General features: G+C 36.3%; 1 protein-coding gene across 1 annotated transcript in view; it reads right to left on the bottom strand.

Annotated features, from left to right (window-relative positions):
- GABRA3 (gamma-aminobutyric acid type A receptor subunit alpha3) overlaps positions 1–25,010 on the bottom strand; it is a 335,334-nt gene that overhangs the window by 107,500 nt on the left and 202,824 nt on the right. The window contains exon 4 of the mRNA XM_081793915.1: positions 413–480. Coding sequence (XP_081650041.1) covers positions 413–480 — 68 coding nt within the window. The remainder of the gene's footprint in view (positions 1–412; positions 481–25,010) is intronic.

The raw sequence follows: 25,010 nt of genomic DNA, 5'->3' as shown, positions 1-25,010 counted from the left end.
TAGGGCCTGTTTGCAAGGAGCAGACTTCTTGGATGATACTACAGACTGCTTGACTGAGAGTCCCCACCGCAGTGCTCTCCTCACATGACCTATCTCTGCTAATATGTGTGTAGTGCTAGAAAATGTGAAGGGAGACATCAAGGAAAATTTAATTGAGGTTAGGGAGACAAGCTGAATTTTGATAGATGTGTTATGGAAATAAAGGAAGGGTATTCATGATGAGGGGATATGCTTTATATGTGACTAGGTGGGGAGAGCAGGGGAAAAGATGAGTTTCACCAAATGCAGGATGGTGAGCATAGGGAATACATAAGACAAGACTACTCCTTAGAACATAGCTACAAACCCTAATTTCTTTTCTTTGATCTTTTGTATCATCTTTCACTTTTACCTTTGCAGGAACTATACTTACCATGTCAGTGTCCGACACAGGGCCAAAACTGGTTACATAGATGTCAGTCTTCACTTCAGTTACTGCATCTAGGCCAGAGAAAGTGGGAAAGCAGAGTGTCATGAATGTCAGTTCCCTCATCTCAGAGAGAGTCCAACACAGTACTGCAAATGACAACTAACTTGCTACTTCTGAGAAAGTATACTTGACAGTGATAAGAAAACCTGTAATATTTCTTCAGAGAACATGTTAGGTACAGGTAAAAGTTTATCCCTTTAGATATCACTAAGAACAACAACAGAATCCCCGGGGCGCCTGAGTGGCCCAGTTGGTTGAGCATCCAACTTCGGCTCAGGTCATGATCTCACAGTCCATGAGTTCGAGCCCCTCATCGGCCTCTGTGTTGATACCTTGGAGCCTGGAGCCTGTTTCAGATTCTGTGTCTACCTCTCTCTCCACCCCTCCCCCACTCATGCTCTGTCTCTCTGTCAAAAATAAATATTAAATTTTTTTAAAAAAAAGAACAACAGAATCCCCAAAGTTTAAGAGCCCTGAGAGATCACTGACATTATTATGTGCTAGACTTTCACATTGGGATTACCCATACCTGTGGTAGGTTACCAATGTTCTAATATCCAACTCTAATACTTCCATAAACATGGAATGATTGCCTTCCCACTCCCCTGCCCTCTTAATGTAGGGAGAGGCCACGTAACGGATTTTGGTTGTGGGGGGAAGTTATATGTGTCACTCTCTGGCTGGAACAATTAATGTCCAGTGTGAGACCATGGAAACATGTTATTCTAGAGCTACCATAAGATTGAAACAGCCTGGTGATGAGCCAACACATGAAGGACAACTGCCCTGGAAAGTTGCCTGGATCCACAACAGACTTTGCATGAATGAGAAATGAACTTTAGTTGGGTTAAATGACTGAGAGTTGAAAATGACTGATATCACCTGATAAATGGTCTTTGCATTTATTTTTCTTTACTGTAACTGTCTGTTTACTTGTATGCCTCCCCCACCTTACCCAAAAGCTCCTGTATGGCAGTGTCTTTGTTTTCTTATCTCTGTATTCTTAGTACATTGAAAAGGACCCTGTTATTCACATGGTACTCACTGAACATTTTTAGTATGTATGGATAAATCTCATCACATATTTACCAAGTTGGAAAATGAGACCCAGAGAAGTGAAGTTATTTCATTACTAGGCTTCTCTTTTCCTGCTTCAGTCAGCCCTGCTTACCCCATTGCAGCCCAGACTAGCCCACACACTCCAGAATTCCTCAGATAGAACACAGGGAAGCCTATGCCAGCCTAGCAAAGACCCCATCATTATATTAAATTCAAATAATCCCAGTTTAGATCAGTATACCAAACCCCAGTAGAGTACACCAGTAGCCCAGCCAATACCAATAAAGCCCACACAAGACTTGATGTATATTTATATACATATACATATTTATATACATATTTATATATAAATATATAATGAGGCTGACTACTACAATCTATGACACTATTTCTTTTATCTTATGGACAGGTAGGGAACATATCTACCTACTTCATCTGTAGCATATTCACTATATTCATCCAGTCCTGGGTTCTGGCCCAGATGTACTTTAGATATTGTTGACTTGCTACTTTTCAGAACCATCTTTTCGGCTTAATACACTGTTCCTCTACTCATGAACTGGGTATATTCAAGGTCACTGTGCAAAACCACAAACATTATGTTTTCAGAAGAAACTATGAGTATCATTTAATAATAATCAGCACTATAGTCAATTCACCAAACACACACCTTACTCCCAAGCTTAATCAGGAAATAACATGCTTTTGAAACCAGAGCTGTGTTTTAAATAGTTTGGAGCACAGGCTTACCTCATTGCCATTTCTATGCTTGAAGGAGAAGAGACAACACTTCAGGACCCAGAACACACCTCCTGAAGACTTGTCCCTTCAGATACACTCCCAGGTTTATTGGCTAGAGAATCATTGTCCTACCCTCAAGTACTAAAATAAACTTAACTAATTAATGGAAGAGACCACAATTACATTTGAATCCAATATTCTATCCAGGTACGACATAGTTAGATACAGAACTTTCTAAACCAATATAATTGTAAAATGGTAAGATAGTTATGCAGACTAAAAACTGGTTACTCAGACTACAGGAAAAAAAAAGGAGAAAGATACTGGTGGTAAAGTTAAATTGCAAGAGACCACCAAGGGGACAGTGGAGTCACTATAGGTGGAAAGGGAAAGGGCTATAACAAAGAGTCTTGGGTTCTGGATCTCTGCCCCTGACTTGCTGAATGCTTTAAACAAGACTGTTTTCATTTTAGCTGCTCTCTTGTACAATGAGGGTATGGGACAATCTAAATTCCAAATTTCCTTTTTGTTTTAACTAGGAACTATGACTGTAAATCCAAGCAAAAAAATGTCTGACTAAAGATGCCCAATGGTAGCAAGAAATAAGCTGCCTGAGGAATGTAGGAGATTTTATGCAAATGTGGTGCTCCTGCTCTCTTTTAATTATTCACTTTCACTTAAAAGGCACCTCTTGATTGCTAAAAGGGAAACAGTGGCGAGATGCTGCTTTCCCAATGAATTAGGGCTCACCCAAGCTTCAGAAATTTCCCTGGCTTTGCTGCAGGGAAAGGGAGTTGGGAAGTCTGGTTTAGCACACAGGATGCCAAATCCCTTCTTCCTCTATATCTGTCCCATTTGGAAAGAATCTGGAGGATAAGAGAATTAAGGGAAGTGGTACAAAATAAAGGGGAGGAAGTGTAAAGAAGGGGGGAGGAAAGAAAGAAGAGAGAGAGATAATGCGAAGAAGATTGAAAGAAAAAGCAAGAAAGGATTAAATGGGAAAAAGACAAAGAGAATAGACAAAAGTTGCCCAGAAGTCTAAGGTCCTGGGTCCCAGACATAGAAGGGAGTGTTCACTCACTACTCCAGATTCTCTGTGTGAAAGAATGGTTAAAAGTTTGCTCTTCTTTCATTTAACTTAATGAAAAGATGAGTGAATTAGACTAGAACTGGTAAGAGCTACAATTCATAATCTAGCTCCTTTTCATAGTCTTCCTGGTAGAGACAAATGTGAGACATGAATTAATGAAGAGATAAGAAGGCCTCCCCACTCCCACTTTATTTAACAATTGTTTTCAGATGCTCCTTGGTGCTTTCTTTATTTGCTTTGGGTATCCAATTTCCTTCCAATGTTATCCTTTGAAACCAAACATGAACAGAATTGTTTCCTTTTGCAAATTTACTGTGATATTGGAAGTGCTTGAAAGCTCCTGTCTTTACATTAACATACATGACCTCAGTGGTACTCCCACTAGTGGGGAACTTATCAACCAGTTCTTATGTCATTTCTGCTTGTTTTGATCTGAAAGACTAAATAGAAGCCAGTCAGCAAGTGAACACTGTCTTTATATTGAATATGTTGTTCATAACAAATTGTATTTTCTAGTTTGACTTCAAATAGATTGACAAGAAATTGTGAATTTTCTCCTTTGAGCAGAAACCAGAGTAGGTTCCTCAACTCGAGTTGCTCCACCCTAGCACACAATAAACATCGGTTTTAGCACTGCCCTTTGGACTCACCCAACAAAATTTGCTTCTTAATCCTTTGAGATTGAAATTTGAGATCAGAAATTGAAAGAACGTGATCACAGTACCCCTAAATTTGCTTTTCTTGTTCCTTTCTAGACTAAATATCCTGACTTCCTTTAACTATGTCTCCCCTCCCTTTGACATGGTTTTAATCATCCTCCCTATACTTCATTCACTTTCCTCTGGCTTAGGTCTGATTTTTTTTTTTTTCTGACACTGAAATGTTTTATGGTGGAAGTTTGTCGCAATTCCATTTAGAGACAAGCTCATGAGATGAATGCTATGAACAAAAGCCAACTCTACCCCCTTATCTAATTATAGGCCATAATGTACAAAAGTCCTTTCTAATGAAAGTCTTTCTAAGAATAGTGAGGCTTTGAGGACAGGAACTTTTGCTAGAAGAAAAAAATCCCTAACTTTTCTATTTTCTTGTTTCCAGATAACTGAGAATTTTGGAGAACAAGCGCTTATTGTTGTACACACTTGTCATCTTGAGAGACACCGGACTGGTAGAAATGAGCTCCCATGTGACTAGCTATCATGGATAGCTAGCTACATGAACTTAGGGAGTGGGCTACCATGACTTAGGGACAGGGTTTCACAGATCTGAGAGCTGGAGTGTTCTCTTCTTATGTTAATAGCCTTTCCATTTGTCTTTGACAACCCTTGGGGACCTAGATACTGGCATTCCTCAGTGACCCCATCCCTCATTAGCACTGATTACAGATAAGCTCTCCAGGGAAATAAAAAACAGGTGATTTAGGGGAGCAGAAATTACAAGAGTCTCTGTCAGCTCTAATCTTTGAAATTGACTCACACCCTCTTTTGCAGGCTGTTTGGGCAAGATTCATAACTTTTAACATTTGGTAGGTTTGAAGACTAGCCCCATATTTATGCTAGTCCATCTAGTGTGGGGTACCTGGAATGTACAGCAAATATATTTTTTAATTGAGATAAAATTGATATGTAACATTATATTAGTTTCAGGTATACAACATAGTAATTTGATATTTGTGTACCTTACAAGGTGATCATCACAATAAGTCTAGTTACCATCCATCACCATACAATTGACCCCCTTCACTCTTTTCTCCTACTCTATAATTCCTTTGACCTCTGATAATCACTAATCTATTCTCCCTGTCTATGAGTATTTTTTGTTTATTCATTTGTTTTATTTTCGATTCTACACATAAGTGAAATAATATGGTATTTGTCTTTCTCTGACTTATTTTACTTAGCATAATACCTTCAAGGTCCATGCACGTTGTCACAAATGGCCAATGTCCTTTTTTATGGCTGAGTAGTATTTCATTATGTGTGTGTATATATGTGTATGTATGTATATGTATATACATACATACACATATATACATATGTATATGTGTGTATATATATATATATATATATATATATATATATATATATGCATGCTACATCTTTTCTATCCATTCATTTATCAACACTTAGGTTGTTTCTATATCTAAATAATACTGCAGTGAACATAGGGGTGCATATATCTTTTTGAATTAGTATTTAAATTTTCATCAGATAAATATCCAGAAGTAGAATAGCTGGATAATATGGTAGATCTATTTTTAACTTTTTGAGGAACTTTCATAATGTTTTCCATAGTGGCTGTGCCAGTTTTAATTTCTACTAACAGTGTATAAGGAATTTTTGTCTTTTTAATAATAGGCATTCTAACAGGTGTGAGGAGATATTTCATGGTAACTTTAATTTGTATTTCCCTGGTAATTAATATCATTGAACATTTTTTTTCATGTGCCTGTTAGCCATTTGTATGTCTTCTTTAGAAAGTGTCTGTTAAGATCCTTTGCCCATTTTTTAATTGTTTGTTTCTTTTGCTATAGAATTGAATTCTTTATATACTTTGGATATTAACCCCTTACACATATATAATTTGCAATTATGTTCTCCCATTCAGTGGGTGGTCTTTTCATTTTGTTGATTTTCCTTGCTTTGCAGAAGCTTTTTAGTTTGATGTAGTCCCACTACTCTATTTTTGCTTTTTGTTGCCTTTGCTTTTAGCATCAGATCCAAAGATTCAATGCCAAAACTAATGTCAAGGAGCTTACCATCTATGTTTTCTTCTAGGAGTTTTATGGTTTAAGGTCTTACATTCAAGTTTTTAATCCATTTTGAATTGCTTCTTGTGTATGGTGTAAGACAGTGGTCAAATTTTATTCTTTTGCATGTGGCTGTCCAGTTTTCCTAGCATCACTGATTGAAGAGACTAGTTTTTTCCAATGTATATTTTGGTTCCTTTGTTGTAAACTAATTGACAATATAGGTATGGGTTTATTCCCAGGCTCTCCTATGCTATTGCATTAATCTAGATGTCTGCTTTTATGCCAATATCATACTGTTTGGATTTTTATAGCTTTGTAGTCTAGTTGGAAATATGGAAGCATGCTACCTCCAGCTTTGTTCATTCTCAAGATTGCTTTGACTGTTTGGGGTCTTTCGTGATTCCACACAAATTTTAGGATTTTTTCTAATAGTTCTGTGAGAAATGCTTTTGGTATTTTAATAGAGATTGCATTGAATCTGTAGTTGCTTTGGGTAATATGGACATTCTTCTAATCCATGGACACAGAATATCTTTCCAATTATTTGTGTCATCTTCAATATCTTTCATCAGTGTCTTATAGTTTTTAGTGTACAAGTCATTCATTTCCTTGGTTAAATGTATTACTAGGTATCTGATTATTTTGATGCAATTGTAAGTGATATTTTTTTTCTTAATTTTCTTTTTCTGGTAGTTTGTCATTAGTGCACAGAAACACAACAGATTTATGTATTTATGTATATTGATTTTGTCATCTGCAACTTTACTGAATTCATTTATTAGTTAATAGTTTTTTGGTGGATGAAGTCTTTAGGGTTTCCTATATATAGTATCATGTCATTTGTAAATAATTCATGTCATATGTAAATAATGATGGTTTTAATTCTTCCTTTCTAATTTGGATATCTTTTATTTTTGTTTCTTGCCTAATTACTTTGCCTAGAACTATACCTTAGTTTTATTATCTGTAAAAAAAATAGTTGAATTTTTTAAAACTTTTTTTAATGTTTATTATTTACTTTTGAGAGAGAGAGACAGACAGACAGAGCAACAGCTGGGGAGGGGCAGAGAGAGAGGGAGACACAGAATCTGAAGCAAGCTCTAGGCTCTGAGCTGTCAGCAAAGATCCCAACGCAGGGCTCAAACTCACAAACTGAAATCATGATCTAAGCCAAAATCGGATGCTTAACCGACTGAGCCACCCAGGCACCCCATAAAAAATACTTGATTTTTTTTTATGATTCCAATGTAAAATATATTATGTTTTCCAAGACCATAATAGATTAGAAGAGGCTACGAGAGGCACATACACTTTTTTCCTTAAAGAAATGTTGAAAGAAAGAAAGAAAGAAAGAAAGAAAGAAAGAAAGAAAGAAAGAAAACTTAAACTATGGGGACTACACCAAAACAAACAAACAAACAAACAAACAAACAAACTTTTGCACAGTGAAGGAAACAAAACAAAAAGGCAACCTACTGAATGAAATAAGATATTTGTAAATGCTGTATCTGATAAGGTGTAAATACAAAAAAATATATAAAGAACTTACACAACTCAACACCCAAAAAACAAATAATACAATTTAAAATGGTCACAGGACCCGAAGAGACAATTCTCTAAAGAAGACACACAGATGGCCAACAGTGCTTGTACAGAGTACTCAACATCACTCATCATCAGGTAAATGCAACTTAAAACCACAATGAGTTATTACTTCATGACAGGATGGCTAAAATCAACAACACAAGAAACAACAAGTGTTGGCAAGGATGTGAAGAAAGGGGAACCATTGTGTACTATTGGTAGGAATGCAAACTGGTGAAAGCCACTATAAAAAATAGTATGGAGATTCTTCAAAAACTTAAGAATAGAATTACCATACAATCCAGTAATTCCACTACTAGGTATTTATCCAAAGAAAGCAAAAGCACTAAATCAAAAAGATATATGTATCCCTATGTTCACTGCAGCACCATTTATAATAGCCAAGATATGGAAGCAATGAAATTGTCCATCTATAGATAAATGAACAAACAAGTTGTGGTATGTACACACACACACACTGGAATATTAATCAGCCATAAAAAATAATAAAATCTTCCATTTGCAACAATGTAGATGGATTTAGAGGGTATAATGCTAAGTGAAATAAGTCAGAGAAAGACAAATACCATATGATATCATATGATGTGTATAATTTGAGAAACAAACAAATAAATAAAAGAGACAAACCAAAAAAAAGCCTCTTAAATATAGAGAAACATACTGGTGGTTTCTGTGGGGGAATGGGCAAAATAGGTGAAGAGGGTTAAGAGTATATTTATAATGAGCACTGAGTAATGTATAGAATTGTTGAATCATTCTGTAAAACTAAAAGCAATATAAGACTGTATATTAAATATACTTGTATTTAAAACAAGGAGAAAATTGAGACAGTCATAAAATTTAAAAACTAATATAGTAAAACATAATAATAGTAAAAAAATAATAATTTAAAAAGCTAAAATATTTTTTTTTTCTGTACAAAAGAGGTGACTGAAAGCAGGTTGAATACTTGTGGGTCAGATCTGGAGCTCTCCTTATAAAGAGGCTAGAAAAAGTGAAGCTGAACTGATGTCTAGTGTAGGCTCTGATTGAGGCTGCAGACTTGGGTTAGAGGGTGGGTGGGGATGACATGATGTACAAATACATAGTCTTGAGATTAGGAATTGAGCCGAGTGGTTTGTTGTAGTAGGAATGGATCAGCAATATCACAATAAAGAAGAAACTTCAAAATATTATTGTAACTCTATTTTGCAGTGATCAGAGTAGAAGCAAACCATAGAACCACTATGCAGCAAGAAAAATAAGGTAAAAAAAACTAAAATTAAAACTAAACTAAACTGGCTTCTGGCCTTGTGGAGCAAGTGTATTACAGCCTTTCTCTTCCTCTGATTATAAATAAATCTCTGGATGAAAATACAAAAGCATTGGGCGCCTGGGTGGCTCAGTCACTTAAGCATCTGACTTCAGCTCAGGTCGTGATCTCGCAGTTTGTGAGTTCGAGCCCCGCGTCAGGCTCTGTGCTGACAGCTCAGAGCCTGAAGCCTGCTTTGGATTCTGTGTCTCCCTCTCTCTCTGCCCCTCCCCCACTCACATTCTGTCTCTCTCACACAAATAAATAAACATTAAAAAAATTAAAAAAAAAAAAAAGAAAATATAAAAGCAATTACCCAAGGACTGTGAAAAGTAAAAGAAAGAAAAAGAAAGAAAGAAAGAAAGAAAGAAAGAAAGAAAGAAAGACAAAAGAAAAAAAAAGTAGATTTTAAAGGGGAGTCAAAACTTGTAGAAGCAGTCTATAGGGAATTAAGTTTTCTGGGTTTGTTCTTTTCTCTTGCAGTTCTGTCTCAAAGGCAAAGTTGCATGGTGGGGAACTGTCACAAGCAGCCAAAACCCTGATTTTAAAAACCTATGTTGCCAGAGAATCAAGGGGAAAGGGCCACTGCAGTCCAGAGAGTTAGGGCGATCCAAAAGTATAGATTGTTAAAGAAAAGGTTCCACTAATTCAGTATATGAACCTCCCACCAAAAAAAAAAAAAAAAAAAATCATAGGCTCACCCTTGAGCACATGCCTAGGAAAGGAACAAGGCAGCATACCAAAGGCTTTGAGTACACTATGGTTTAAACTACCACCTCAACATCAGACTAATTCTGAGTAGCACAGGTATAGGAGAGACTGAAAGCAACACAGCAAAGACTTTGATAATTGAACTATGAACTAATATGTAAACCATGGCTCAAGTCTTAGACTATCATATATTAGCTATGTGATACACATGTGAGATAAAACAAATGCAATGTAGCAAAGTTTTTGAAAACTGAATGAGATGGGTATCACCACTCATGGAGATCAAATCAAACCTTGTGGGCTGAATTTAATCAAGTTTATTGCTAAAACAAACAAGAGGACCTCTGGGGAAGACAGTGAAGTGGGAGGACCATAAGCTCATCTGGTCCCATGGATATAACCATAAATAACACTCACATTAGTGTAAATAATCCAGAAATGACCTGAAGACTGGCAGAACAAACTCCACTACCAAATGTAAAGAAATAGGAGCCCCATAGAAGAGGGTAGGAAAAGAGTTGGGGGAGCAAAACCCTATGGGTCTGGTCTCTGGGAGGACAGAGCTGTGGGTGAAGAGAGGGGACAGAAACAGATTATCACACTGTGGAGCCTGCATGGGGAAGATAAATCCCCATAGTATTTGGCTTTGAAAAACATAGGGGCCAAATTTCCTGAGTTCTTATAACTAGTGAGATTTAAAGCCTAGAACTTTAAAAATCAGTGGGCTCAGGGGCGCCTGGGTGGCGCAGTCGGTTAAGCGTCCGACTTCAGCCAGGTCACGATCTCGCGGTCCGTGAGTTCGAGCCCCGCGTCAGGCTCTGGGCTGATGGCTCGGAGCCTGGAGCCTGTTTCCGATTCTGTGTCTCCCTCTCTCTCTGCCCCTCCCCCGTTCATGCTCTGTCTCTCTCTGTCCCAAAAATAAATACAAAACGTTGAAAAAAAAAATTAAAAAAAAAAAAAAATCAGTGGGCTCAGCTTTTGGAGAGCCTGGAGGGCAATAGGACACTGAGTTCCTGCCTTAAAGAGACAGCACAACAAATACTCCACAGAGATACAGCATAGAGGCAGCAGTTTAAAAAACACCTGGGCTTTGGTAGGAAGAATTATTTACTAATCTCAGAATTCCCTGAGAGTCTTCTTCAGGAACAAAGGAGGTCATTTCCCTCCTCCACCCAGCAGCATAACACACAGACACCTGCTATAACCAGCACAACCCTGGCTTTCACTACCTAATTTGTTTACACTGTGCCCAGCCTCCTCCAACCAGGGCTAAGTCAGTCCCAGCACTGTGGGTACCTTCCCCCAGAAGACTGGTGCAAACCTTGCCACCAGATCATTTCTCATTGTGAGGTTTGTGGGGCCTTGGTCTCGGTGGCAGCAGCAGCCAGTCATCTCCTGCAGAGGATGAATGCACCTTGTTAAAACTGCATGCCCTGCCCAAGTGTGCTTTGCAAAGCAGCCCTAGCTACCCCAGTCTCCACAGCAGCTGCATATCCCCTGTGGAAGAGGACCAGTACCATCTTGTTAAAAACATATGCTTTGTCCACTGTTTTCGGGGGCAAAAGACATAATTGACTTTCCTAACACACAGAAACAGACACAGAGAGTTAGACAAAATGAGAAAACAGAAGAATATTTCCCAAATGAGTGAATAAAACAAAATCACAAGCAAATCACTAAGCAAAATGGAGATAAGAAATATGTCTGGTAGAAAATTTAAAGTAATGATCACAAAGATACTCACTGGATTTGAGAAAAGAATGGAGGACTTCAGTGAGACACTTAAAAAAGTGATAAAAGAGAACCAATCAGAGATGAAGAACACAGTAATTGAAATTAAAAACACAACACATGGAATAAATAGCAGGCTAGAAGCAGCAGAAGAATGAATCAGTGACCTGGAGGAAAGAGTAATGGAAAGTAATGAAGTTGACCAGGTTAGAGAAAAAAATGACACAAAATGAGAATAGACTTAGGGAACTCAGTGACTCCATCAAGCATAATTACACTCACATTACAGGGAATACCCGAGAAGAGAGAAAAAGGGGAAGAAATTTATTTGAAGATATATAGCTGAAAATTTCTTGAATTTGTGGATGGAAACAGAAATTCAGATCCAGGAGCCACAGAGATTAATTCCTCAACAAAATCAACCCAAGGAAGTCCACACCAAGACATATAGTAGCTAAAATGGCAAAAATCAATGATAGAGAATTTTAAAGGCAGAAAGAGAAAAGAAAACAGTTACATTAGAGGGAAACCCCATAAGGCTATCAGAGGGTTGTTCAGCAGAAACTATGCAGGCCAGAGGGGAGTGGCATGATTTATTCTAAGTGCTGAAAGGGAAAACTTTGCAGTCAAGAATACTCTAACTGGGAAGGCTGGCATTTGGAATACAAGGATAGATAAAGAATTTCTGAGACAAACAAAAGTTAAAGGAGTTCATGACCACTAAACTATCCCTTCAAGAAATGTTAAAGGGGACTCTTTGAGTGGAATGGAAAGATCATAAGTAAGAGTAAGAAAAGTAGGAAACACTGAAGCAGTAAAAATAAGTAGATCTGTAAAAATCAGTCAAGGGACTCACAAAATAAAAGAATATAATGTATGATACCATATACTTAAAACATGGCGAGAGGAGTAAGAATGGGTTTAAACTTAAGCAATCATCAACATAATATAGAAAGCTGTATAAAGAAGATGTTATATACAAACCTAATCATAACAACAAATCAAAAACCAGTCACAGATACATAAAAACTAAAGAGAAAGGAATCCAAGTATATCACTAAAGAAAGTGAACTTATGCTGAGAGAAGAGAGGAAGGATAGAAAGTAACAGAGAAGATCCACAAAACAAACACAAAACAAATAACAAAATGGCAATAAATACATACCTATCAATAATTACTTTGAATGTAAATGGACTAAATGCTTAAATAAAAAGACATAGGGTAACAGAATTTATTAAAAAACAAGACTCATCTATATACTGCCTATAAGAGACTTCACACCTAAAGTCACATGCATATTGAAAATGAAGGGATAAAGAAACATTTATCATGTAAACATATGTGAAAAGAAAGCCAGGGTAGCATTCTTATATCAGACCAAACCACTGTAACAAGAGACAAAGAGAGACATTATATAGTCATTTAAGGGAATAATCCAACAAGGCATAACAATAGTATATATTTATTCATTGAAGACAGGAGCACCCAAATATATAAACCAGTTAACAAGAAATAAAAAGTAACTAATGCATAGTAATATAATAATTGTAGGAGACTTTAACACCCTACTTTCATCAATGGACAGATAATCTAAGCAGAAAATCAACAAAGAAACAGTGGCTTTTAATGACACACTGGTCCATATGGATTTAATAGATACATTCAGAACACTCCATTCTAAAACAGCAGAATGCATATTGTTTTCAAGTGCATATGGAACACTCAATAATAGATCACATATTAAGTCATAAACCAGGTCGTAACAATTTCAAAATGATCAGTTATACCATGCATCTTTCTGATTAAAAGGCAATGAAACTAGAAGTCAACCACAAGAAAAAATGTGGAAAGAGCACAAATACACGAAATTTAAAAAACATGCTACTAAAGTATGAATGAGTCAACCAAGAAATCAAAGAGGAAATAAAAAAATACTTGGAGACAAAAGAAAATGAAAATGCAATGGTCCAAAATCTTTGGGGTGAAGAGAAATGGTTGTAAGAAGGAAGTTTAGGGGCGCTTGGGTGGCTCAGTCAGTTAAGCGTCCGACTTCAACTCAGGTCACGATCTCACAGTCTGTGAGTTCGAGCCCCACGTCGGGCTCTGGGCTGATGGCTCAGAGCCTGGAGCCTGCTTCGGATTCTGTGTCTCCCTCTCTCTCTGACCCTCCGCTGTTCATGCTCTGTCTCTGTCTCAAAAATAAATAAACGTCAAAAAAATTAAAAAAAAAAAAAAGAAGGAAGTTTATAGCAATACAGGCTTACCTCAAGAAGCAAGAAAAATCTCAATAAACAACTTAACCTTACACCTAAAGGAGCTAGAAAAAGAACAAACAAAGCCCCAAAACAGCAGAAAGAATGAAATAATACAGATTAGAGCATAAATAAATTACAGAGAAACAAATAAACAAAACAATAGAACAGATCAATGAAACCAAGAGTTGGTTCTTTGAAAAGATCAAAATATTGGATAAACTTCTATCTAGACTCATAAAGAAAGAACTCAAATAAACAAAATTAGAAATGAAGGAGGAGAAATAACAACAAAAACCCCCAAAATACAAAGAATTGCAAATGAATACTATGAAAAATTATATGTTGATAAATTGCACAACCTATATGAAAAATATTAATTCCTAGAAACACAATCTTCCAACACTGAATCATGAATAAATTGAAAATCTGAACAGACTGTTTACTAGTAGTTAAATTGAATTGCTAATCAAAAAAAACTACCAAAAAAATAAAAGTACAGGACCAGATGGCTTCACAGGCAAATTCTACCAAACATTTAAAAAGGAGTTAATATCTACTCTTCTCAAACTTTTCTAAAAAATAGAAGGAAAACTTCCAAATTCATTCTATGAGGCCAGCATGATCCTGATAACAAAACCAGATAAATAGACAACAAAGAGAATTACAGACCAATTTCTCTGATGAACATGGGTGCAAAAATCCTCAAAAAAATATTAGCAAACCAAATCCAACAATACATTAAAAAAAAAAAAAAACATTCACTATGACCAAGTGGGATTTATTCCTGGGATGCAAGTGTGGTTCAGTATTTGCAAATCAATAAACGTGATATATCACATAAATAAGAGAAATGTTAAAAGCCATATCATATTTTAATAGATGCATAAAATGTATTTCACAAAGTACAACATCCATTCATGATTTTAAAAAAAAACACCTCAACAAAGTAGGTTTAGAGGGAACATACCTCAACATAATAAAGGCCCTCTATGAAAAACCTACAGCCAACATCATATTCAATGGGGGGAAACTAAGAGCTTTTTTCTAAGGTCAGGAACAAAACAAGGATTTTCATTCTCACCACTTTTATTCAACATAGTACTGGAAGTCCTAGCCACAGTAATCAGACAACACAAAGAAATCAAAGGCATCCAAATCAGTAAGGAAAAAGTAAATTTCTTTTTCTATATATAGAAAACCCCAAAAACGCCACCAAAGTGTTCCTAAAGCTGATAAATGAATTCAGTAAGGTCACAGGATATAAAATCAATGTACAGAAATCAATTGCATCTCTATATACTAATAATGAAGCAGCAGAAAGAGAAATTAGGAAATAAAGAGGTGAAAAAACCTATGCTCTGAAAACTCATGAACCTATGACCATAAAACATGGATGAAAGAAATTAAAGATGATGCAAAGAAATAGAAAGACATTTCATACTCCAGATTAGAACAAATATTGTTAAAATGTTCACAGTACCAAACGCAAACTACACATTTTATGCAATCCCTATCAAAATACCTACAGCATTTTTCACAGAACCAGAACAAACACTCCTAAAATTTGAATGGCCACAAAAGACCTCAAATAGCCAAAGCAATCTTGAAAAAGAAAAGCAAACCTGAAGGCATCACAATCCCGGACTTCAAGTTTATATTACAAAGCTGTTAGTGATCAAGATGTTATGGTACTTGCACAAAAACAGATACATAGATCAATAGAACAGAATAGAAAACCCAGAAATGAACCCACGACTATATGGTCAATTAAACTTTGACAAAGGATACAAGAATATCCAATGGGAAAAAGTCTGTTCAACCAATGGCATTGGGAAAACTGGACGGTAACATGCAGAAGAATGAAACTGGACCACTTTCTTATACTAGACACAAAATGAACTCAAAATTGATCAAGGACCTAAATGTGAGACCTGAAGCCATAAAAATCATCAAAGAGAACATAGGCAGTAATTTCTCTAACATCAGCCATAACAACATCTTTCTAGATATGTCTCCTGAGGCAAAGTTAACAGAATAAAAAATTCATATTGTCTGTCTGCATGTGTGTATATCTATATCTATATATTCAAACATCAACCAAATACAGAAAATCTTCTATGTAAACATTGTGTAGTAAACTGTAATATATTACAGAGCTCTACTTTATTAGCCTTTGAAAAATAAATTACTCAGAAATTGTATAAAAACAACAAACAAACAAAAAACCACTGGGACTGCATCAAGACAAAAAGCTTCTGCACAGCAAAGGAAACAGCCGACAAAACTAAAAGTCAACCTACTAAATGGGAAAAGATATTTGCAAATGACATATCCAATAAAGGGTTAGTATCCAAAATATATAAAGAACTTATAAAACAACACCCAAAAGCCTAATAATCCAATTAAAAATGGGCTGAAGACATGAACAAACATCTCTCCAAAGAAGACATCCAGATGGCCAAGAGACACATGAAAAGATGATAAATATAACTCATTATCAGGGAAATGCAAATCAAAACTATAATGAGATATAATTTCACACCTCTAAGAATGTTTAAAATAAAAAAACTCAAGAAACAAATTTTGGCTCAGATGTAGAGGAAAAGGAACCCTCGTGCACTGTTGGTGTAAATGCAAACTGGTGCAGCCACTGTGGAAAACAGTATGAAGTTTCCTCAAAAAGTTAAAAATAGAACTGCCCCACAATCTAGCAATCCCACGTTTGGGTATTTAACCCAAGAATACAAACTCACTAATTCAAAGGGATAAATGCACCCCTATGTTTATAGCAGCATTATTTACAATAGCTGTAGTGTGGAAGCAGCCTAAGTGCCAATCAATAGATGAATGGATAATACGCACACACACACACACACACACACACACACACACACACAGAGGAATGTTATTCAGCTATAAAAAGGAAAAAAATCTTGCCATTTTCAACAACATAGGTAGGGCTGGAGAGTATAATGCTAAACAAAATAAGTCAGTCAGAGAAAGACAAATACCATATGATTTCACTCATGGGAAATTTAAAAAACAAAACAAATGAGCAAAGGACATAAAGGGAGAGACAAACCAAGAAACAGACTCTTTTTTTTCAATATATGAAGTTTATTGTTAAATTGGTTTCCATACAACACCCAGTGCTCATCCCAAAAGGTGCCCTCCTCAATACCCATCACCCATCCTCCCCTCCCTCCCACCCCCCCATAAAACCTCAGTTTGTTCTCAGTTTTTAAGAGTCTGTTATGCTTTGGCTGTCTTCCACTCTAACCTCTTTTTTTCCTTCCCCTCCCCCATGGGTTTCTGTTAAGTTTCTCAGGATCCACACTCTTAACTAGAGAGTAAACTGGCAGTTACCAGAGGGGAGGTGTGGGAATGGATGAAATAGGTGATGGGGATTAAAGAGTATACTTATCATGAGGAAAAATAAATACATAGATAAATAAAAGAAATACCAGAGAAAAATCAGAAACTGTTCAGGGATACTTATTTAATACTTTAAAAATTCAATGCCTGGAAGAAATATTTTTATATCCCATTTATAACAAAGGACTTGTATACAGAATATATAAAGAATTTTTAATATCCAGTAATAAGAAACCAATAATACAGAGCAAATTTTTTGCAAATGATCTAAACAGATATTTCACCAAAGAAAAATACAGGTGGCAAACACATGAAAAACTACAATCAGAAAATGCAATTTATAATCACAATATGGTGCCATTAGCAGCCTATCCAAAGAGCTATAGGATTTTTAGAGATAGGCAATACGAAGTGCTTGAAAAGATGTAAAACAACTAGAATTATGATACACTTCTGATAGGAATTTATAATGGTATGTCCATTTTGAAAAACAGGTTAACAATTATTATACAATTCAGCAATCCTACTCCTAGGTATTAACCCAAGATAAACGTAAATCATGTCACACTAAAACTTTTATGTGAACGTTTATAGAATTTTAATTCATAATCACCAAAAACTGGAAATATATTCCAAATGTTTTTCCACTGGTGAATCTATAAAGTATAGTACATCCATACAATAGGATACTATTCAGCAAAAACAGGAATTAACTACTTAAAATGCAACAAACATGAATAAATTTCAAATGGATTGTGCTAAGTGAAAGAAGCCAGACACAAAAGGCTACTACTGTATGATTCCATTAATATGACATTCTGTAAAGGGTAAACTATAGAGACAAAAAACAGATCAGTGGCTGCCAGGGGCTGATGTGGATGGGAATGAGTAACAACAAAAACATAAGTAAATTTTTCCAGTTGATAGAACTGTTCTGTATCTGGGTTGTATTGGCAGTTACATGATTGTATATCACAAAGAATAAATTATATTGTATGTAAATTGCACATTAATTTTTAAAAATATAAAATTTAACTAAAATAAACAAGTGAAAAGAAGCACAGACTCCCATTTAAAATTAGCATATACATCAAACCAATTAAACAGTATACCCAGAAACTATTCTATAAGTATATGGAAACTTGATATATGGCAAGAAATTATTGTATATGAGAAAAGCATGTGCTGTTGAAAGATGTGCCTGGACGACAGGTCATTCATTTGTAAAAACTACATTTCTACCCCATAGTATACACAGATATTATGTGCCAGTGATTTGAACAACTTAAATAGGAATCACAGTTCATAAAAAGGAATTCAAATAGTCAATGAGTGTAAGATATCCAATATCACTAGATAATCAAGTAAATGAAAATTAAAAGGAAGTAACATTTTACACACAACAGCCTGGCAAAAATTTAGAAGCATGACTGTACCAAGTGTTGGTAAGGAAGTAAAACAGAGAACTCTCACATACAGCTAGAGGGAAGTAAAAATTAGCACAACCATTTTGGAAAGCAATTTGGCAATACCTGTTAAAGCTAAGATGTGTATACACCATAACTCAGTTATTCCACTGATTATACAGAAACAACAGAACAACAGAGGCCCTTACACATGTATACAAAGATACATGTACAACCATATCCATTCAGTGTTTGAAATGTGATTCTGTTTAGAATTGATGGCAGTAATAGCTATCTTTCAGCAAATAGGATTGGGCATTTTCCTGAGAAATAGGGATTCCTTCACAATCATGGTAGATTAACGTGTTGCAAGCAAGATATAGTCTTATTCCCTTTGTCATAGAATAAATTAATATGATAGGCCTGGCTGAATTGAGCATATCCCAGGCTTTCTGCCTAGAATCAGAGATCTTTACTTCACAACTCAAAATCAGTAGTTTTTCCTCCCATGTCTCTGTTAGAGTTTTCTTATTCTTTGACCCAGTTCTAAAGAATTTCATCTTTCAAATACGCTATCTGCCAAGCCATCTTTTTCTTAACCTTAGCGTTAAGCCAGAAAACTCTCATATTTTTTCCTCTTACATCAATTTTAGTAACAACCTGTTCTTCTTAAATTTTCTTATGAGGAGTCATACTCTACGTTGACATACACCTACAATGCCCTTACTTTCGCCTATTCCATATCTGAAATAGCTAAGCCTTATGTCAGTACCCTTTGTTAGAAAACATACCATGTCTCACCAAACCCCGGCATTCACAGATTAGAAAACTCGGACTGTAAGGGTATGCTGTACACTCTTACCCTGCTTCATTCTTTCCCTAAAACATAGAACCAGTAGCCCTGAGATTGGGTCCTAGCTCTCCTATTTATTGACTAAATAACCCTAATTATTTTAGTCTTATTTCCACCATTGTGAAGTGAGGATATCAATACTTGCCCTCACAATAAACATGGGGGTGTATATAACTTTTTGAATAAGTGTTTTTATTTTCTTCAGGTAAATACCCAGGGGTGAAATTACTGGTTGATAAGGTATTTCCTTTTTAATATTTTGAGGAAATTCCATACTGTTTTTCACAGCAGCTGTATCAGTTTACATTCCCGCCAATAGTGTACAAGAGTTAAATAGCAATAAAACAAAGAATTTTTTAATGTTTATCATAGGATCATTTTTCTATATAAGATCTTGTATATTTCCGAATACTTTATGCACATTTCCTCATTTTGTTCTTGTATTTATTCTCAAGTTAGTTAGTATATAGTGTAGTCTTGGCTTCAGAAGTAGAATCCAGTGATTCATCACTTACATATAACACCCAGTGTTCATCCCTATAAGACATTAAGGAGGGCACTTGATGGGGGCACATAGGTGGCTCTGTCAGTTAAGCATCTGAAATTGGCACAGGTCATGATCTCATGCTTTATGATTTTAAGCCCCACATTGGGCTCTGTGCTGACTGCTCAAAGCCTGGAGCATGCTTCAGATTCTGTGTCTCCCTCTCTCTCTGCCCCTCCCCCACATTCACTCTGCCTCTCTCAAAGATAAAAAAACACTTTTAAAAAAAGGAGGGCACTTGTTGGGAACAAAGAATGTTTTTTAAAAAACTTGCCCTCATAGTTCCATTGTGAGAATTAATTTAGATAACAAATAAATTAGATAAAGTTAGACAAAAAATACTAATGTGAAAAAAGTACTTTAAAATTGTAAAGTGGCAGATGGCAGAACAGCATGGAAATTTTTTGTGTGTCTCGTATCCATGAAATACAGCCAGACCTACGCTAAACCATCCTACACACCTAGAAAACTGATTGGAGGATTAACACAATAATCTGCACAACCTAAACCACAGAATTTAGCAGGTACGTGGTGTGGAGAGGGAACTTGGGGAGAGAGAAGCCAGTGGTGGGAAGGGAGCACTTTTGCAGACAGAGAGAGGACAGAGACTGGGGGGTGGGGGGGCAAGAATATGGGAAAAGCATCCCTCCCCAAAAGCAGCTGGAGAGAAAGTGGAAAACTAGAAACAACCGCAGGAACTTAACTAAAAAGGGAAAAAGGAGAGGGTTTAAATTCCATTAAGACTGTAAACAAGGGGAGCACAAAGTCTGCAACTCCACAGCTCAATACCTGGCGGTGCTCTGGTGGGAAGGGCAAATCCCCAGGAGCAGAGTGGGGTCCAGGAGGTTCTCGGGCCACACAGGGAAAAGGGGTTCCACTGTTGGAAGGACATTTGGTAGAGACTGAAGCCACCTGGTCCCAGCAGACCCCAGAAAATGGCCACATTCGCTGGTGCTGGAACAAGGTCGTTAAGGGTGCCAGATGTGTTATGATTTTCCATAATCCTTGAAAAGCTGCTGATACACTATCTTGCGAACTTTTTCTGGGGCAGGCTGGCACCTGGCCGTAGTATCGGGGGCACCGGCAGCAGCAGGGTCCTGCAAGTGTTCCTGGGTGCAGCCAACATGCAGCCATTGCTCATTCGGCCATTGCTCAGTGAAACACTCCTGCAGAGGGGCAGAGTGGGTCAAGGCCACAGTCCTTCAGAAGTAAGGGGCTGGGGAAAACAGCCGCATATGAGACAAAACTCAGGAGACAGGTACTACCTGGGGCTTGGTCATGGACAGTGAGGAAGCGGGGAGTGGACGAAAGCTGAAGACAGAAGCCGGGTGCATGATTGCTGATTGGGGAGAGGAGATTTCCGAAAACAGAGACTGGGTAGCTGGGTGGCGCCATTTTCACCGCTCCTGCACATGTGCAAATGCACCTATGAGCACGGAAACACTCCATACCAGTAGGCTAGCAGCGCCATCTAGTGGAGAGTGGAGCCGTTACACTGAGCCCCACCCAACTGGGCCAACTTCACTCTTCAAGGACACAAGTCTCACGGCCTACTTAGTTTATGGACTATAAAGCACTACATAAAATAAATAAATAAATAAAATGCTACATAGTCTGACTTCTAGGGGAAAACAAAGTAATTTCAGTTGTATTTCAATCTGTTAGCAGGTCCATCTATTCAATTGTCTTTCTTTTTTTTCTCTTTTACACTACTTTTCCTTTTCTTGAATTCAGAAAGAGAAAAAGTTCATTTTTATTAAAAATATTTTTCTTTAATTTTATTTAGTATATTTTCTACTTTTGTGATTTTTTTTTTCAAATTCTATCTTACTTGCATCATTGTATTTTAGTCTATTTCAGTGTATTCACCTTTTCAAATTTTCAAACGATTTCCTTTTTTTCTTTTTCTTTTTTCTCTTTTTGGTTGCTTTCCTTTTTCTTGAATGCAGAAAGAGAAAAACTTCATTTTTACTTTCAATTTCTATTAAAAATATTTTTCTTTAATTTTTTACTATATTTTTTGCTTTTATGTAATTTTTTTCAAATTCTATTTTACTTCCATCATTTTTTTTAGTCTACTACACTATATTCACATTTTCAAATTTTCAAATGATTTCTTTTTTCTCTTTTTCATTTCTTTTCTTTTTCTTGAATAGAGAAAGAGAAAAAATCATTTTTATTTTTAATTTGTATTAAAAATAGTTTTCTTTAATTTTTTTCTACTATGTTCTTTACTTTTGTGTAAATATTTTAAATTCTATTTTACTCCCATCATCTCATTTTAGTCTACTTCAGTGTATTCATTTTTTCAAATTCTCCAATGATTTCCCCCTCATTTTTTTCTCTAATCTGTCAAACCACTTTCAACACCCAGACCAAAACACAGCTAAGATCTAGAATCATTTATTAGGTTTGTGTGTGTGTGTGTTTAATTTTTTAATTTTAATATTTTTTTAATTTTAATATTTTTTTAATTTTAATTTTTCTACTTAATTAATTCCTTTTCTCCCCTCAAAATGACAAAATGAAGGAATTCACCCCAAAAGAAAGAGCATGAAGAAACGACAGCCAGGGATTTAACCAACACAGATACAAGCAAGATGTCTGAACCAGAATTTAGAATCACGATAATAAGAATACTAGCTGGAGTTGAAAATAGATTAGAATCCCTTTCTGCAGAGATAAAAGAAGTAAAAAATAGAATGAAATAAAAAATGCTATAACTAAGCTGCAATCACGGATGGATGCAGTGGCGGCAAGGAAGGATGAGGCAGAACAGAGAATCAGCTATATAGAGGACAAACTTATGGAGAAAAATGAAGCAGAAAAAAACAGGGAGATTAAAGCAAAAGAGTACAATTTAAGAATTAGAGAAATCAGTGACTCATTAAAAAGGAACAACATCAGAATCATGGGGGTCCCAGAAAGAGGAAGAGAGAAAAATAGGGGTAGAAGGGTTATGTGAGCAAATCATAACGGAAAAATTTCTTAACCTTGGGAAAGACACAGACATCAAAATCCAGGAAGCACAGAGGACACCCATTAGATTCAACAAAAACTGACCATCACCAAGGCATATCATAGTCAAATTCACAAAATACTCAGACAAGGAGAGAATCATGAAAGCACCAAGAGAAAAAAAACTCCCTAACCTATAAGGGAAGACAGATCATTTTTGCAGCAGAACTATCCACGGAAACTTGGCAGGCCAGAAAGGAGGGGCAGGATATATTCAATGTGCTAAATCAGAAAAATATGCAGCCAAGAATTCTTTATCCAGCAAGGCTGTCATTCAAAATAGAAGGAGACATAAAAAGTTTCCCAGACAAACAAAAATTAAAGGAGTTTGTGACCACTAAACCAGCCCTGCAAGAAATTTTAAGGGGGACTCTCTGAGGGGAGAAAAGATGAAATCTATATCTATATCTATATCTATATCTATATCTATATCTATATCTATATCTATATCTATCTATATCTCTCAAAAGAAATAAAGATGAGAAAGGACTAGAGAACACCACCAGAAACTCAAACTCTACAAGCATCATAATGGCAATAAATTCATATCTTTCAGTACTCACTCTAAACGTCAGTGGACTCAATGCTCCAATCAAATCACATAGGGAAACAGAATGGATAAGAATACAAGATCCATCTATATGCTGTTTACAAGAGACCCACTTTATACCCAAAGACACCTTCAGATTGAAAGTAAGGGGATAGAAAACCATTTATCATGCTAATGGTCGACAAAAGAAAGACAGAGTAGCCATACTTATATAACACAATTGAGACTTCAAAATAAAGACTGTATCAAGAGATGAAGAAGGGCATTATATCATAATCAAGCGATCTATCCACCAAGAAGATGTAACAATTATAAACATTAGTGCGCCAAATGTGGGGACACCCAAATATATAAATAAATTAACCACAAACATAAAGAAACTCATTGATAATAATACCATAATAGTAAGAGATTCAACACCCCACTCACAGCAATGGAAAGATCATCTAATCAAGAAACCAACAAGGAAACAATGGCTTTGAATTACACGCTGGACCAGACGGGCTTAACAGATATATTCAGATCATTGCACCCTAAAGCAGCAGAATATACATTCTTCTCCAATACACATGGAATGTTCTCCAGAATAGACCACATACTGGGACACAAATCAGCTCTAAGTAAGTACAAAAAGATTGAGATCATACGGTGCTTATTTTCAGACCACAACGCTATGAAACTCGAAATCAACCACAAGAAAAAATTTGGAAAGGTAACAAATATTTGGAGACTGAAGAACATCCTACTAAAGAATGAATGGGCTGGGGCGCCTGGGTGGCTCAGTCGGTTAAGCATCCGACTTCGGCTCAGGTCATGATCTCACAGTCTGTGAGTTCGAGCCCCGTGTCGGGCTCTGTGCTGACCGCTCAGAGCCTGGAGCCTGTTTCAGATCCTGTGTCTCTCTCTCTCTCTGCCCCTCCCCTGTTCATGCTCTGTCTCTCTCTGTCTCAAAAATAAATAAACGTAAAAAAAAAAAATAAAAAAAAAGAATGAATGGGCTAACCAACCAGTTAAAGAAGAAATTAAAAACTATATGGAAGCCAATGAAAATGATAACACCACAACCCAAAACCTCTGGGACGCAGCAAAGGCAGTCATAAGAGGGAAGTATACAGCAATCCAGGCCTTCCTAAAGAAGGAAGCAAGGTCTCAGATACACAACCTAACCATATGCCTTAAGGAGCTGGAAAAAGAACAGCAAATAAAACCCCAAACCAGCGGAAGACAGGAAATACTAAAGATTAGAGCAGAAATTAATGCTATCAAAACCATAAAAACAGTAGAACAGATCAATGAAACCAGAAGCTGGTTCTTTGAAAGAATTAACAAAATTGATAAACCCCTAGCCAGTTTGATCAAAAAAAAAGGAAAGGACCCAAATAAATAAAATCAAGAATGAAAGAGGAGAGATCACAACCAACACAGCAGAAATAAAAACAATAATGAGAGAATATTATGAGCAATTATATGCCAATAAAATGGGCCATCTGGAAGAAATGGACAAATTCCTAGAAACATATACACTACCAAAACTGAAACAGGAAGAAGTAGAAAATTTG

The sequence above is a fragment of the Panthera onca genome, chromosome X (genome assembly GCF_046562875.1).
Source record: "Panthera onca isolate mPanOnc1 chromosome X, mPanOnc1 haplotype 2, whole genome shotgun sequence".
In the NCBI taxonomy this organism is placed as follows: domain Eukaryota; kingdom Metazoa; phylum Chordata; class Mammalia; order Carnivora; family Felidae; genus Panthera; species Panthera onca.
Note: the sequence above shows the minus strand (reverse complement) of the source record. Positions and strands in the feature narration are given on the sequence as shown.